General features: G+C 34.1%; 2 protein-coding genes across 2 annotated transcripts; both read left to right on the top strand.

Annotated features, from left to right (window-relative positions):
- LOC107418121 (retrovirus-related Pol polyprotein from transposon RE1) lies at positions 1-4,198 on the top strand. Its single transcript, XM_060814943.1, is given in 4 exon segments — positions 1-1,453; positions 1,456-2,250; positions 2,314-3,837; positions 3,840-4,198. Coding segments are annotated over 4 exon segments (4,131 nt in total).
- Positions 4,199-5,151: 953 nt separating this feature from the next.
- On the top strand, positions 5,152-6,596 carry LOC132799091 (phosphopantothenoylcysteine decarboxylase-like). The gene is made up of 2 exons (XM_025074327.3): positions 5,152-5,496; positions 6,314-6,596. Exons 1-2 carry the CDS (start codon positions 5,152-5,154, stop codon positions 6,593-6,595), a joined length of 627 nt encoding a protein of 208 aa, XP_024930095.3. The 3' UTR covers position 6,596.
- Positions 6,597-16,787: the final 10,191 nt, after the last annotated feature.

Here is a 16,787-nt window from a genome sequence, read left to right as displayed (position 1 = left end):
ATGGCTTCCACCAATGACTCCATCCTCATACAAAACTCCCCGGATCCTCAACATCCTCTCCTTTCAATCAATCTCTCAAATATCACCAAATTATCCTCCACAAACTATCTCACATGGAGCCTTCAAATCCAATCTCTTCTTGAAGGTTATGATCTTCATCATTTTATTGATGGCACTCAACCTCCACCACCGCCCATTGTCACTATCAATGATATCTCTTCCCCTAATCCAGCCTCCACAACCTGGAAGCATCAGGATCGAATCATATTTAGTGCTCTCCTTGGTGCCATCGCTATTTCTCTACAACCACTTATTGCCCGCACCACCACCTCCCTTGATACTTGGCAAACCTTAGCTACCACTTATGCCAAACCGTCTCATGGTCACATTAAGCAATTGAAGAAACAATTACAACGGTGTCACAAGGGCTCAAAATCAATTTCTGAATATATACAAATGATAAAGATTCATGCCGATAAACTTGCTCTTCTGGGGAAGCCCGTTGATGATGAGGATCTTATTGATCGGGTTCTTGAAGGACTTGGTAATGAATACAAATCCATCATTGATGCAGTCAAAGCCCGAGATACACCAATTTCTTTTACTGAACTCCATGAGAAACTTCTCAACAAAGAAGCTTCTCTTCAAACCACCCAATCCTCTTCTCTATTTCTACCAGTAACAGCAACTCCCACAGCTTTTCGGAATCCAAATGGGCGTTCACCACCCAATCTTCCACTCCATCCATGTCCTAACAATGCACGTTCTCCTTCTGCTCAACACCACCCTAAGCCTTATCTGGGTCGTTGTCAAGCATGTGGTATTCAAGGATATACTGCCAAAGGGTGCCCGATGTTTCGGCTTGTTACTACTCAACAAATTTCCACATCTCGTCCTCAAGGCTCTCTTGGATTTTGCCCCTCCACAACTTGGCAACCACGTGCCAATCATGCTACTCTCAACAACAACACTACTCCTACTTGGCTGCTAGACAATGGAGCATCTCACCATGTTACATCTGACTTAAGCAATCTCTCTCTTCATAGTCCATATCAAGGATCTGATGATGTCATGATTGGTGATGGATCAGCTCTCCACATCATTCATACTGATTCTACCACCATACCCACTTCCTCTTGCTCCTTTACCTTACAAAATGTCCTTTGTGTTCCCTCCATGCAAAAGAACTTAATTTCAATTTATCAATTTTGCACTACTAACAATGTTTCTGTTGAATTTTCACCGTCTTCCTTTCAGGTGAAGGATCTAAACACGGGGGCAATCCTTTTGATGGGTGAACCTAAGGATGGCATATATGAGTGGCCGTCTTCATTCTCTTCCATTTCCTCTCCACCGTTGCTTGCCTTTTCCAGTGTCAAGACCACTTCGTCCGAGTGGCACTCTCCACTTGGTCATCCATCACTTCCTATTATGAAAAATATTCTTTCTAAGTTTTCTTACCATTGTCTAGTCCATTATCCTCCTCCACAAATTGTAATGCCTGTTCATGTAATAAAAGTCACAAAATTCCATTTTCTTCTTCTACTTTAATCTCATCTCATCCTCTTGAACTTCTATTTTCTGATGTATGGACCTCTCCTATTTCTTCTGTTGATGGTTTTAAGTACTATGTTATTTTTGTTGATCATTATACATGGTATATTTGGTATTATCCACTCAAATGAAAGTCCCATGTGTATGATGTCTTTGTGCACTTCAAAGCATTAGTTGAAAACCAATTTAAACATTAGATTGTTAACCTCTATTCGGATAATGGTGGTGAATTTCAAGTCCTTGATAGTTTTCTCTCCACCAATGGAATATCTCATCTTACTACACCACCTCATACACCCGATCACAATGGTCTTTCTGAACGCCGTCATCGCTATATTGTTGAAACTGGTCTCTCTCTTCTCACTCATGCATCTATGCCTATATCTCGTTGGACTTATGCCTTTGCCATTCCGGTATACCTCATCAACCGCATACCCACTCCCACACTACACCTTTCCTCTCCGTTTGAAAAACTCTTTGCGTGCCCACCCAATTACACCAAACTTCGGGTGTTTGGTTGTTTATGTTATCCGTGGCTTTGTCCTTATTCTCAACACAAGCTTGACTCTCGATCCACTCCTTGTGTCTTTCTTGGTTACTTTTCCACCCAAAGTGCCTATATCTGTCTTGATCTGTCCACTTCTAAAACGTATGTTTCTTGTCATGTCAAATTTCTTGAAACAATTTTTCCATTTAGCACACACCAATCTCATTTATCTCGTCCCAACCCAGAAATCATTTCCTAATGGCTTCCTCCAGTCCAAATCCTACCCAGTTCACTTGGCTCACTCCATATGCCTCCACCAAGGGACCCTTTGTGTCAACATCCATCACAGCATGTTCCACCGACCAACCCACCCTCCTTACCCATTGACCATCGACCCTCTTCCCCACATCTAGAACCCAGTTTGATCAATAGCCACGAAACCACAGTTAATCTTTTTCCACCATATCCACATACTTCTGGAACTTCATCTTTTCCTGTTTCAAACACAACTCACCCTACCTCTCAAAATACCCATCCCATGACCACTCGACGGAAAAACAACATTCAAAAACCCTCTACCAAGTTAAATCTCACTACTGTCCTTTCTATACCATCTGATATCGAGCCTCATAATGTTAACCAAGCTCTTAAAAATTCAAAATGGAGACAAGCTATGAATGATGAGTTTGATGCTCTTGTTCAGAATGGAACCTGGGAGCTTGTTCCATCTCATTCTCAACAAAACCTTGTTGGATGTAAGTGGGTTTTTCGTATTAAACAACTTCCTGATGGTTCTGTTGACAGGTACAAAGCCCGATTGGTTGCCAAAGGCTTTCATTAGCGACTTGGAGTGGATTATCATGACACCTTTAGTCTGGTTGTCAAGCCTACCACCATACGTCTTGTCCTAAGCCTTGTAGTCAGTAAAGGGTGGTCGTTGCATCAGTTAGATGTTAATAATGCATTTCTTCATGGCCATTTTTCGAAAGATGTCTACATGATTCAACCTCCAGGATTTGTTGATAGCGATCATCCAACACATGTCTGCAAATTAAAGAAGGCTATATATGGACTTAAGCAAGCCCCACGGGCTTGGTACCTTAAACTTCGTCAGTTCCTCATTGAATTTGGGTTCACAAACTCTCATGCAGACACTTCTCTCTTCATTCTTCACTCAGGTGACATTACTATATATTTTCTTGTGTATGTGGATGACATTATTATCACAGGTACCAACTCCAATGTTATTCAGCACTACATTGACCTTCTGACACATAGATTTTCCATCAAGGATCTTGGTTCCTTGTCTTATTTTCTTGGCATTGAGGATCTCACCACTTCATCTGGTCTGCTGCTCACTCAAAGGCGCTATATCACTGATCTTCTTGCTCGGACAAAAATGTCAGGTGCAAACCCAGTTGCTACACCACTTGTCCCTGATGGCACTCTCACCTTTCACTCTGGAACCGCTCTGACTGACTACAAAGAATATCGAACACTTGTTGGTAGTCTACAATATCTTTGCCTTACTCGTCCAAATATAGCCTACGCTATTAATAAGCTTTCTCAATTCATGCATTGGCCGACATCTGACCATTGGAATGCTGCAAAATGCCTACTTCGATATCTGTGTGGCACATTGACTCATGGCTTATTTCTTCATAAGGACAATCCAATTTCTCTTCATGTCTTCTCTGATGCAGATTGGAATGGAAACAAAGATGACTATACCTCTACAAGTGCCTATATTGTCTCTCGTGGTCGCCATCCTGTTTCGTGGTCATCCAAGAAACAACATACCTCGCTAGATCTTCCACCGAAGCTGAGTATCGATCCGCTGCTGCTACCACTTCAGAGATCAATTGGATTTGTTCCCTTCTTACAGAGCTTAGTGTCACTAATCTTACACCGCCTACCATCTTCTGTGATAATGTTGGTGCCACCTATCTCTGTTCTAATCCAATCTTTCATTCCCGTATGAAACATGTGGCCATTGACTATCACTTTATTCGGGCTCAAGTTCAATCTGGTGCTCTTCGTATTACTCATGTTTCTTGCACAGATCAACTTACAGATGCTCTTACCAAACCGCTTCCACGACATCGCTTCCAAGACTTAAGGATCAAGATTGGCGTCTCCTCTGGAGCTCCATCTTGAGTGGGCATATTAGAGTATCAATTACATAAGATACGATTTTCTTTATATTCTTGTAATTAGTTGTAATATCCTTGTAATTAGCTGTCATTCCTTGATTCTTGTAATTAGCTGTGATTCCCTACTTCTACAGTAGTTTCCTATTTTTATGTTTTGGGCAACCTACTGCAGCACCCAATCTTGGGTATATATTCATTATTAATCAAGTGAAAAGTTAAGCTGTTGTTTTCTCAATATTACTCTGTTTCTCTACATTTACTATGCATATGCTCAACATGATAATGCTAGACATGAACTTCGTGTGTTTATTTGATCCCTTTTTTTTTTTTTGGGATGAAAATCATTCTTGCAATAATATACATTTGCCCATGTGATGTTTCATTTTTGTTTCTATGCCATCTGTTTTTCATGTTTATGTTTGTTCTGTTGTAAGAGTGTTTACTCTCCTTAAGGGAATGAAATTTGGGTCCAATACTAATGTATATGTTTCATTACGTTCTTGCTCTTCTCATGCAAACGCTAGTAATGGTGGGTTTTCATGAATTGATATGTAGCTTTACTTATATTGATATGTTTTTGTAGAATGACTGTCCTTCATGATAGTATGATTTTGGATTCTGGAAATCTCTCTTTTTATAAATAAATTCAAAATTCTTGATAAATTTGTAGTGAGTTTGTCTTTCATTGCTTCCATCCCTTCCTTCCAAATTGTATTTTTGTTGTTATTGCTTTCTTTCTTAAAAAGGATCTTTGCTTTGTGCAAATTTTGAATTATGTTAGTTTTGTTGTTTTCCAAATTTAATTCATATCCTAAAGTGCTTACCAATTACAAGTGTCAGAGATGAATAGATAGCTTTACTGGAGTATTTTAGTATCGCTGCTGTGTCTGAATCTATGTTGGAATTTTTTGAATAGTTATGACTGATTATGTATATGTTCGGATTGTTATTTAGGTTATGGCAAACCCAGAACCCGTAGTGGCAGCAAGGGAGATGATCCAAGTGAACCCTGTCTCAAGAAAGCCTCGTATTCTTCTTGCTGCTAGTGGAAGTGTGGCTGCCATAAAGTTTGGTAACCTCTGCCACTATTTTTCAGATTGGGCAGATGTAAGAGCAGTTGTCATAATGGCATCTTTGCACTTCATTGATAAAGCATCACTGCCCAAGGATGTAATTCTTTTCACTGATGAGGATGAGTGGTCCAGTTGGAACAAGATAGGTGATAGTGTGCTTCACATTGAACTCCGTAGATGGGCTGATATTATGGCTATTGCTCCATTATCAGCAAATACCCTAGGCAAGGTAACATTTTGTTTTTTGGAAAACTTTGTTACTGTTACATTTAAACTTATTTCAAGTTTGATCTTACTTTTGACTTCTTTTGGTTAGCAACATGATGATACAAATTGCACATTTTACCAAAAACTGTATGTGAAATTTTTTTACTTCTTTATAAACCTTTAAAATTACATGATTTTGAGAGTTGCAAACATCAAGTTGCAAACATTTAATGCTTGGTTGGCTGTAAGCCAATAAAATTTAGTAGTGTAATTTTCCTTTTAAATGGTTAATGCATCAACCCATTTGCAATAGAATATTGAGAGAGAAGAGCCATGGCATGCTGACATTTAAGTTATGGATGCCTTAGTTTTGCTTTGTTTCTTTGTTGGGACATTTTTGTTTGCTATACTAGTTTTGTGCCTATGGCAAACTGCAATCCATATGTATTGTATAAGATCACTCCCAGGAGTGAATTTGACAGATCAACTTGACCAAGTTGTTGAGGCCATCTTTTCTAAACTAAATAAATTTGTTGATCAAATCAATGTCTGTATGGGCAAATTGTACTCAAATTCTATAGTTTCTTAGAGATTTGGATACATTATAGGTATGGAGAACTGCATACAAGTCAAGTTGTTGTGCATTGTTTCTTTCAAGCCCACACACCTATAAACATGTATGTTTCCTATGCATGAATGTTAAATCCCTTATGCAATTTCATAATTAAGGACTTTATGGGCTTCTTTGCTTCCTTAGCCTAGCTGTTTCCTTCATTTTCTTTTATATGGTGACGTTTCTCAGTATCCACTTAACAGAATGTCCAATGCCCTTATTGTAGATTGATGGGGGACTTTGTGACAATTTACTGACCTACATTGTCCAAGCATGGGATTTCAGCAAGCCATTCTTTGTTGCACCAGCCATGAATACCTTTATGTGGACCAATCCTTTCACGCAACGACATCTCACAGCAATTGAAGAACTTGGAATTTCGGTCATCCAGCCTATCACAAAGAAGCTATCTTGTGGGGAGTACGGGAACGATGCAATGGCAGAAATTTCTATAATCTGCTCAACTGTAAGACTCTTCTTAGAGTCACAGAATCAACAAAGTAGCTAAAATGTTCAGCAACTAGTATCATAACAGAGTTGTGTAACTTTGTAGACCAATGTCTTAGTTTGACTTTGACTTTGTATCCTTAGCATTCTAGAATTGCTGTTACGCCCCCTTTGACTTTTCTAATCCTATTGTTAGCACATCGGATACTGTAATAGCTTTCTGAGTTTAAATGTAATCTCTGGATGGTTTTCATTGGCAATGTTCCCCTTTTGTAGATTTATGTTTGCCTGTCTAAAACTTTTTTGTATCTTTTAATTTTACTTGGGTTGCTGAATCTGTAAACAAGTTAGCTAATTTTTTGGCTAAATGGGCATGGAATTCCCATTTCGTAAGGAAGATCCCATATTTTTAATTCCTCCTCACTTTTGGAATTTGGTTAGTAAGGAATGTAATCTTGTTTCATTGTATTCGGTTTGTTTTTTTAATGAAGCATGATTGATTCAGAAAAAGAAAAAAAAAAGAAAAAAAAGAAATTGATTTTCTATTTTTTTTTTATTCATTCTTTGAATTAATGAACCGCACCAAGAGAATTAATACTTCAAAAAGTTTATAGATATAGAAAGTAAAATTAAATATAAAAAAATGATTCAGGATCTACAGATGCAATTTGCATTATTTTCACGGTTAACTATGCCACGATTGATTTGGTTCCTTTTTTTAGTTGTTTTGTGGGATGCTTTGCAAACTACGAGCTAAAATGGAATATACAATAGCAGGATGCCATTTTGAATTAATAAATTTACCTTGTAATTAGAATTATATAGACCATGAATTCCAGGGACATTCAATTCCCAGCTTAGGCTTTTGGAATAAAAGAGGACTTAAAATGATAACTCTCAAAGAGAGAGAGAGAGAGCGTGACATTGCATATGCGCTATCAATGTAGTTAATCACTTGACAGAATTACAAGCGTAGAGGGTTTTAAGGATAGTAGAAGAAAAACAAAATTACCGGCATGAAATGTCACAGAAATGTGCAGCCGAAAATTTGTCTTCTTAACAGACAAAAACGAGGAGACCAAAATGAATTAAATCCATTGAGTGAGAACTTTGCAATCAAGCCTAAGAAGGATGATTCTAATACTTCCTATTTTTTACCAGATAGTAGGAGACCGGCGATTAAAACAGCTACACTTGCGGGCACTACAAAAAAAAATGGGAGTTAGCGACTATACTGTCAGTGATGAAAAAGTAATGGTCACTAAATGAATAAAACGACGACCGATATTTAGTCGTAGAAACGATAGTAAGAGAAACATGTAGAATTTTGGTTGACCTGTTATGGTGACCAGAAATTTGGTCACAAATATAAATTTTCACTAACCAAAAACTATTTGGTAGTTAAAAAGGCAGGGTGGGAAGCTTTCCCACCTTTTTTTTTTGCAGGAACATGAAGTTTCAACGACCAACCACTGTTGGTCACTAAAAGTATTTATAAAGGACCAATATATTAATCACTAGTAATATAAGTTAAAATTTTTTTTTAAGGAAAAATAGCAAATAATGTTAGCATAAGGCATTCCACGACCAAATTATTTTGGGTGGTCAAATATTATATTTGTGAAAAAAATATTGGTCACTAAATAGAATTTAAAATAATAAAATATAAAAAAAAAAGTTTATAATAGGTTTAGTTTAATGCCATCAACGACCAACTATGTTTGGTGAGTAAATGCAAGGGCGGGAAACCATCCACATGCTTTTCTATTTTGGCGGGAAGTGAGAACCTTGACTAAATGTAAGAAAAAGAAACATGAAATTCGTAATTTAATGGTTTGAACTACCATGTCAGTGGCTATTAAATAGATACAAACGGTGTTAATAATAATATTAATAAAATAATCCACAATGAAGCTACATTTTGTAAAGAAATATTTACTTAAAAAAAAACAGATTTTATAATTATTTTAGATTTGATTACATATATAGTCCCTAACCTATATGAAGCTGCATTTTGCTCCCTTCTAGTTTGTACTTACTTGACAATTTTTTCAATATTTTTGGAAGAAATTCATTATGCACTAATGATAGTAGGCAATAGAGTTTAGGGTAAAATGATAAGAAAAAAAATTTAAAATCAAAGTGTGAATCATGGTATACTCAACCACCTTGTTTAAATAGATGTTTCTTAATAATTGTATACTTGATTAAATTTGTGTGAAGTAGTTATATTAACCACTGTCCACACATATAATTTTAGTTAACAATTCATACTTTATATATAACTAATAACATTATTATATGAATATTTTATATTGAAGCATTTATCATACAAAATATCAAAATTGACATTTCTAGAAAAAAAAAATTAAATGTTTACAACCAAATTGCAAATATATCCTTTTTAGGTGAAAAGCTAAAACTAGTGGATGGTTTGATAACGCTCCATATAGACCCATAGATCAATTTATTTATTTTTTGTATTTTTGGTTACAATCCCCATAGAACCATTTTTGGATGGATGATCCCCATAAAACCCTTTAGATGATAAAATTGCATCGGTACTATTTCCTTTCTAAAACTCTCTCCAAGAGTTGTGCTGCCCCCTTTGGATTGCCTCACCTCTCTGACCTTTTGTTGCTTCTGACTGCTTGGATTGGCATCTCTCTCAAGCTCCATCTCAGGTGTGTTTCCTCTCCCATTTTCTCTCTGTGCTTTTTCTTTTCTCTGGTTCTTCATTTTTCCCTAAGTTGCTCATTCCATGAAATATAGGTGAAAGATGGGTTAGTTCTTTGTTACGTATGAAAAAGAGTCAACCGAATTTAATGAGCTGATAAAGGAAGGATTGAAGGATTTATTAGGGACGTGAGAGGAAGCAAATCTGCTCTTGGTAAGAGACATCTATAACTTCTTCTTTTTTTCCCTCTATGTTTGTTGTGGTGTTTTGTGAGAGATAGGTATATCGAGTGAGAGGAGTTTCTGGCCCTATATGTTATTGGTTTTTGGCAATGTGGTTGATATTTTCAAACAATAAAGTTCTAGAAATTTTTCCCACATGTTAATACATAATTGCATTTTTATCTTTTTTCCTATGTTCTTAACATAATGTAATGAGTTTTCATGGATTGGAATTTTCTTGAACTACTCTGTTGCTTTTGAAAAAAACACAAGCATCGTAATTTGATTGCTTGAGATTTTTTGTTTTTGAGAGATACTGAATCAAAATGTAAAAAAAGAAAAAGAAAAGAAAAAGAAAGAAAAAAAAAAGGGTAACCGAAAATGGGAAAAAAACTTGAGGTAAAGAAGTAAATATGGTTTTCCAACCTATAAACAAATAAGACAGTTTTTAAATTTTTACTATATTTTGGTTTTTTTGGATTGGGACTTTTAAGAACTTCTAAATTGTTGAATGTTGAATAATGGACTCTGTAACTTGTTTAATAATAAACACCCATAACATAGCAAAATGTAATTGAATATCAATATATAATATTATTGCATATTGGGAATTGAATGGAGAAATCAAATTAGAATAACTCCTGTTGAATATATATAACTAATTGTCTAATTATTATTTATGATCACCTTAAGTAGGCATAGTGCATAATTTGTGGAGATTGGAATACTGATGGCATCCTCCATCTATATAGATGTATATACATATATAAATATGTGGCTTTAAGAAATAGAATAAGAAGGGACTATAACATTTCCACAGGATCAGTGGTGATTACTTCATTTATGCATATATACATGTATGTATATATATATATACACGTATAACAAAAGGATTGAATGATTAAGATTATTGACAATATCAATCCCTTAGATATAGTATTGATATTATTTTTTATGCTTGTAGGATGGTAATATAGGGGAAACAAATATTGCCAAAATATTCCTTTAAATATGCCACCTAAGAGATCAAGATATGTACCAGGAAGAGAGACTTTGGTTCCTAGGAGGTCTCCTAGGACTACCCCAGCACAAAGAGAGACTTTGGTCCCTAGGAGGTCTTCTAGGACAACCCCAGCAAAAAGAGAGACTTTGGTCCCTAGGAGGACACCATCACAAAGAGAGAATTTGGTTCCTAAGAGGTCTCCTAGGATGATAGCATCATTTAGAAGGATTGCATCACCTATGGAGACACCATCCCCTAGAGGTCGACAACCTATACAAACACCAGATCGTTCCACAACACCAACGCCTAATGAGACATCAATACCTAGTGGTCCAGAGTATGTGGAAACACCAATTCCAAACATTACATCGTCTAGAGGTCATTCTCCTATAGATCCTGTAGATGAGAGTACTGAAGATACACCTGTATCCACTGGTATGTTGGTAATCTATCATATATGTTATGTAAATTGAGAATCTATATTACATAGTATTATTAATTAACATTATTTCACTTTGTAGGTTTAATGAAGAAAAATACACGTGGCATTACGTGAGGATTGGAAATTCTTTAAAACAATGGCATCCAATACTAAACTTCGAGTCCAAGTAAGTGATGGGGATATGCATGCATATGGTGACCATTGTTCTCCCTTTGCCAATCAGATTGGCATTGCTGTGCGTAACTTTGTTTCACCAAGATTGAAGGGATGGAAATATGCTTTTGATATTGAAGGGATGGAAAGGAAAATTGTCTACAAACATATTGCTATGAGTAAAACTTAGACTCATATCATTAATATACCATATCAATATTATAATAACTAACAAGGTTTTATTTTCCTTTTGTGTATAAGGATCGGTTTGACATTGATCTGAGTGATCCTCAATGGATAGAGATTGTTAAGAGGCATTGTCATGATATGTACAAAAACAATAGGAGTTATTGCAACAATCATTTCAAGCTGTGTAAGATGCAAGGCAAAGACCCATTGCAATTTAGACCAAAAAGACTACGATGTCAAGAAGATTGGGAGTGGTTGTGTGCTCATTTTGAGAGTCCAGAATTTTTGGTGAGTTAGAACTATTTAAACTGTTTCAAACTTTTTTTAAATTCATGTGTATATCTTATCATATTCTAAACCATTTATTTTATATATACAGAAACGTTCTAAAGCAAGGCAATGTAATAGGGCTAAAAGGCTATATAATCATCATGCTGGATCAAGATCGTTTATTGCAACAAGGGCAGCACTAGTTTGACATTCTTCAACAATTACTTTAGTTATATTTGAGAATGGATTATTTTTTCTTTATTATTTTTCCATATAATGGTAAATAGTCGGTTCATAAAGTGCTTGGTAAGTGAAATTTCCAATTGCATTAATATCTTTGATATCTTAGTGTTTACTTAGCAATTTTAAGGATAAACCTCTTGCTCATGCATCTTATGTCTATTGAAATTTGGTTGTCATTGGATGCTAATGGATTTTTACTAGTTTTGGTCCTTTGACAGCTTATAATATATGTCATGTATCTATAGCAGAATTAGGTTTGAGCTTAGAATTCCATAGCTTTAATGACTATTTAGTTTCATTGCCATGATAAAAAGGCAAAAATGTCAACAGTATCAGCTAAAAAGGACATTTACTATTACTACCTTTGTTGTTCCGACAAACCTTTTATGCTTCAACTTTGTTGATATTGGATTTCTACTGCCTTGTAGCTATAGTTCTATGTGATTCTGTTGATTTGTTGTTACCTTTGTTTGTGAGCTATTTCTAAGCTATGAATCTTGGTGATTCATTGGGATGTTGAATTGAAGTTGGAGATTATGATTATAATGTTATATAAGTGTCTATATATACATATATACATATATATATACATACAGAAGGTTTAGTCCCAAATGTGAAGGTGACTTTCCCTTTGTTTAAGCATGCAAGTAAAATTATCTTTCTTTTTATTTTGTAGTCATCTCCAGATGAACCAATTGGTGAGATTGAGTTTTTCAAGAGAACACACTGGACACAAAAAAAAAGGATGGAATAATGTTATAGCTGAATCAAGATATGTAAGTTTTACTTATCACTCCTTAACTGGTTTAACATACTTGTAATATCTTATAATGACATTTTTATACCTTTCATGTTGTTAGAATGAGATGGTTCGGCTACAAGAAGCACAAACGCAGCAGACACAAGATGATGCTTCTCCTGATGATACTGGTGCACCGATTTTTTTGATAGAAGCTGACATTCGTGCACAAGTCCTAGGTAGAAATGCTGGATTCATTTCTAGTGTTGGACCAACTCCAAGAAAGAGCTATAGCAGGCTGCTTAACCAACCTACCCCTCAATTGGCTACAGAGTTTGAAGATTACAGGGTTAAGGTAAAAAGACTTGCACAAGTTGTGGATCAATAGGCAGAACTCATTGCCAGACTTTCTGCATTCTTGGATGTGAGTCAGCATCCTTCAAGTCCCAGCCAGTCGCTGCCACCACCACCACCTACTGCAACAATGACTTGATGTTATGATTTCTGCTTGTGATATGCATAGCATTAAAATTCACCTATACATAGTTTTTTGATAGTGTACATAGTTAGAATGCAAAATATGTGCATTCACAGGTGAATTTTTGGCACTATGCATGGTTATAGACATTTGCAATCACAAGTTTTTTTGCAAAGCATGTACAGGCACAAGTGCTCAGCTTACAGTCCTTTTGATACACTACTTTATGTTTGTAGTGTAAGTATATAAATGTATACAATGACAATTATGTGTAGGCAAGGACACTACTTTATAATCCTACAATTATGACATGGATTTTGACTGAATTCGATACTATGCCCTTTCCATGGCAGAACAACATTTAACTGCAATGTTTTAAAGGTTTAGGAGGTTAAACAAACTTGAGGACAAAAATGCAAACTTAAATAATTAAATTAAGGATAAAAAATGCAAAATGAAAAATAGTTTGTGGGATTCCATCTCTCCCCTACATGATTTTAATTTTGTTTTTCTGTTATTTTTTTTTTTTTACATTTTATTGTTCTCAATAACAAGAATAAACATAATGAGACAAAAAAAAAAAAGCTTGTTTATATTAATGTTGTTTAAACTCGAGAGGAGGCAAGCTGCATTTTCTTTATTTTGCACTAGTTCGAATTTTTTTTTGTTTTTTTCACTAACTTTAATGTTATACTTATTTTTGAAGTAACTTATTTTTAATTTTTAATGTATTTTTAACTGTTCACAGGCAAACTTATATGTATACACATATATATATATATATGTATATATATTTTGTGCCTCAATGAATGCTTAACTTTTGACTATGAATTTATAATAAACGTGTTGTGAATTAATAATTAGTTATATGCCAGCAAAAACACTTTTAATGTAATTGATTATTATTTGTCAAATCTTTTTGTTTTACTTAATATTCTTATCATTTTTTTGTTTTCGTAAATTAGTGCCACGATTATTACCGACATAACGTAATAATTATTTATGATTATATATTTTTTATTTTAATAATTAATTATAAAATTTACAAATTCTTACTCCCTTAATGATTAATTGTGAAATTTATATTTATAAGTTGTTGGAAGATATTTTGATTGTACAAATAGTTTGATGGAAAACGTCTAACATTCACGGTCTTAGTGTATTTTTCTAACGTCAAATTATAACAAACTTTATTACAAATCTTAAGGGCTTAGATGTATTATAGCATAGTTTTTATAAATAACTATATGTATATAGGGGAATGTACTGTGTACAAATTAGGGGTTTGACACATATTAGCGATCCTTAACTGTTATTAGCTAATGGTAAATAATCGCTTATTTTTATTAAAATAGATAGTAAAAATAATTATTTTTCAAAATTATAATATATTTAAAATATATCAATTTTCAACTATTGAATGATCCTGAAATTGCTAGTGTGATTTGTCAAACATATTTGTCAAATACTTTTGATAGAACACGACCCCATATATATATATAGTCCGCAATTTATTTGAGATACTATATGTCGCCGTATAATTATATATAAAATATGCGCTTAATTATTATGATTTTGATCCTTCTTTGTTTTGTTAAGGAACATTTGTTATGTTATTATAGTTTTTATCATACAAAGAAAGATGTTATTTACATACTAATCTATAAAGATACTTGTACATTTATATATATATATATATATATTTTATCATTAGTGTTTAAATTCAACTCATGATCAGATATAAAATAAGTGCAAATGCACATAAACTTTTCTGATACTTAACCACATTATAAATATGTTTCCTAATAATTTACACTTGATTAATTAAGATGGACAAAATACATTTTTCACTTTCCATACATATAGCTTTCATTGTTATTTAACATATATATATATATGGACATTGTTTTATAGAAAATGTTATATTACAATATTTGTCATATGAATATTAAATTTTTATATGGTTAATTCTTAGGTTCATATGATTTGGACAGAAGAAAAAAAGAGAAAAAGAAAGAAAAGAAAGCAAAATAGAGAAAGTAAACGAAAATTTATATTGGAAAGTGAAACCCAAATATGAATTTCTACTTTGGTGGGAAGTTTTGCCACCTTTTTCCATATTTCCCATTTATTTCATTTTGCTAAAATCCCAATCTCTCCCTTATGTTTACATTTTAGCAAAAGCAAATCCCCATTTGAAACATTTTGTGTGATAGGAGTCCACCCCTCTGTGCGTCCATTTCGACCGGTAACACTCTCAACCTCTCTCTCAGTTTTGTTTTCTTCTTTTCAAAATACAGCTTATTACCTCTGCTACCACCTATCAAATTTCATCCAATTCCAGAATTTTGGCTAAATGAAGAAGTCATTCTTCATATGTATTTTTGCTCAGCTTGTAAGGTATTTCTGTACGTGAATGATTGGGTTTTATACATATCAAACGAAAGCAACTGGATTGAGGAGCTGGTTGGATTTTCAGCTGGATGTGATGAGCCGAGAGGGAAAAGGTTCTTCATGACCTAAAGAAGGCATTCTTGGTAAGAGACATTTTCTTTCTGAGTTTGTGGTGTCTTTATGTAAATGACAGAGTTCTAGTACTGTAAATATTGAAAAATATATCAGATTTTTGTTTTTGGGTGCATACCAAACTACATGATGAGTCAATAGGAAAACAAATATATGTAACCTGCATTCTTTGTTGGAACAACTTACAGCTTATTGCAGCATATATAGGATTAGGTGAATACTTTTAGTTACTATGACTTATACAAATTACATTTCCATATCCTATTTGGTTTTCATAATTTCTAAGCGTAATTATATGTCATTTCCTAGAATTATGGTTTGGTTGTTCATGGATGAGGTGGTTTTTTCCATTTGACTTACCCTCCAATAAGATTGAAAAACTATTTATTATTTTGGCAAAAACAATAAAAGTAGTGCATCTACATGAACTTGAGCCCAAAAATCATGTGGCAGAGCAATTGAAATAACCAAATGTAGGGATACTTGCCAAACTCCAAATCAGCTTGTAAACCAAGTCATCATAGAAACATAATAACATTGTCCACATTCTATTTACAATATTATGTTACAAGATAACTCTATATCACACAGTTTAGCCATAACTTAATGTATAGTAAGCTAGAAATTTCTATTCTTATTTTTTTCAAGAAAGTATATCTACATACATATAATTTTTATGTGATAATATATATTAGCAGCTCCTGACATTGTGCTTCCACTACCTTGTTGTCACCTTTAAAAAGGATCATGCTATAAGAAAACACACTGGACACAAGGTCATTGAAGTTTTATCTTTACTATGATAAAGTGAAGTTGATTATCAATGTTAATTCTAGATGGCTATGAATATACTCCAAAAACAAATATTAGTGGAATGAATAATGCTTAGTATACCTATCATTGTTCTTTTTGTTGTTTTTTTTAAATAGACCATTTCATGTCTTTGAGTATATGAATATTGCAATATCTGTTCTCCTTTTGCTATTTAACTAGCTTATTATTCTTTTAATTTCCTATCCTTTAATGCTATCTTGCTGTGTATTGAGACACTTAAACCCATTTTAGCTTTAATATTGTACAAGTTAAGTTATTTTAAGTGCTTGATATATTATATCCTTATAACTATACTATTGGTTTCTTCTAGGAAGTTATGGAAAAAAAATAGATATGGTGTCATGATAAGCTGTCAGATGAATACACAAATGGTGTTAAATCATTTATTGAATTGGCTAAACATCATTTAGATGAAGATAATAGGACTAGATGTCCTTGTCGATATTGTCAGAATGTGTATTTCCAAGATATAAGTGTA

The sequence above is a fragment of the Ziziphus jujuba genome, chromosome 2 (genome assembly GCF_031755915.1).
Source record: "Ziziphus jujuba cultivar Dongzao chromosome 2, ASM3175591v1".
Taxonomy (NCBI): domain Eukaryota; kingdom Viridiplantae; phylum Streptophyta; class Magnoliopsida; order Rosales; family Rhamnaceae; genus Ziziphus; species Ziziphus jujuba.
This window is presented reverse-complemented; position numbering and strand designations above follow the sequence as displayed.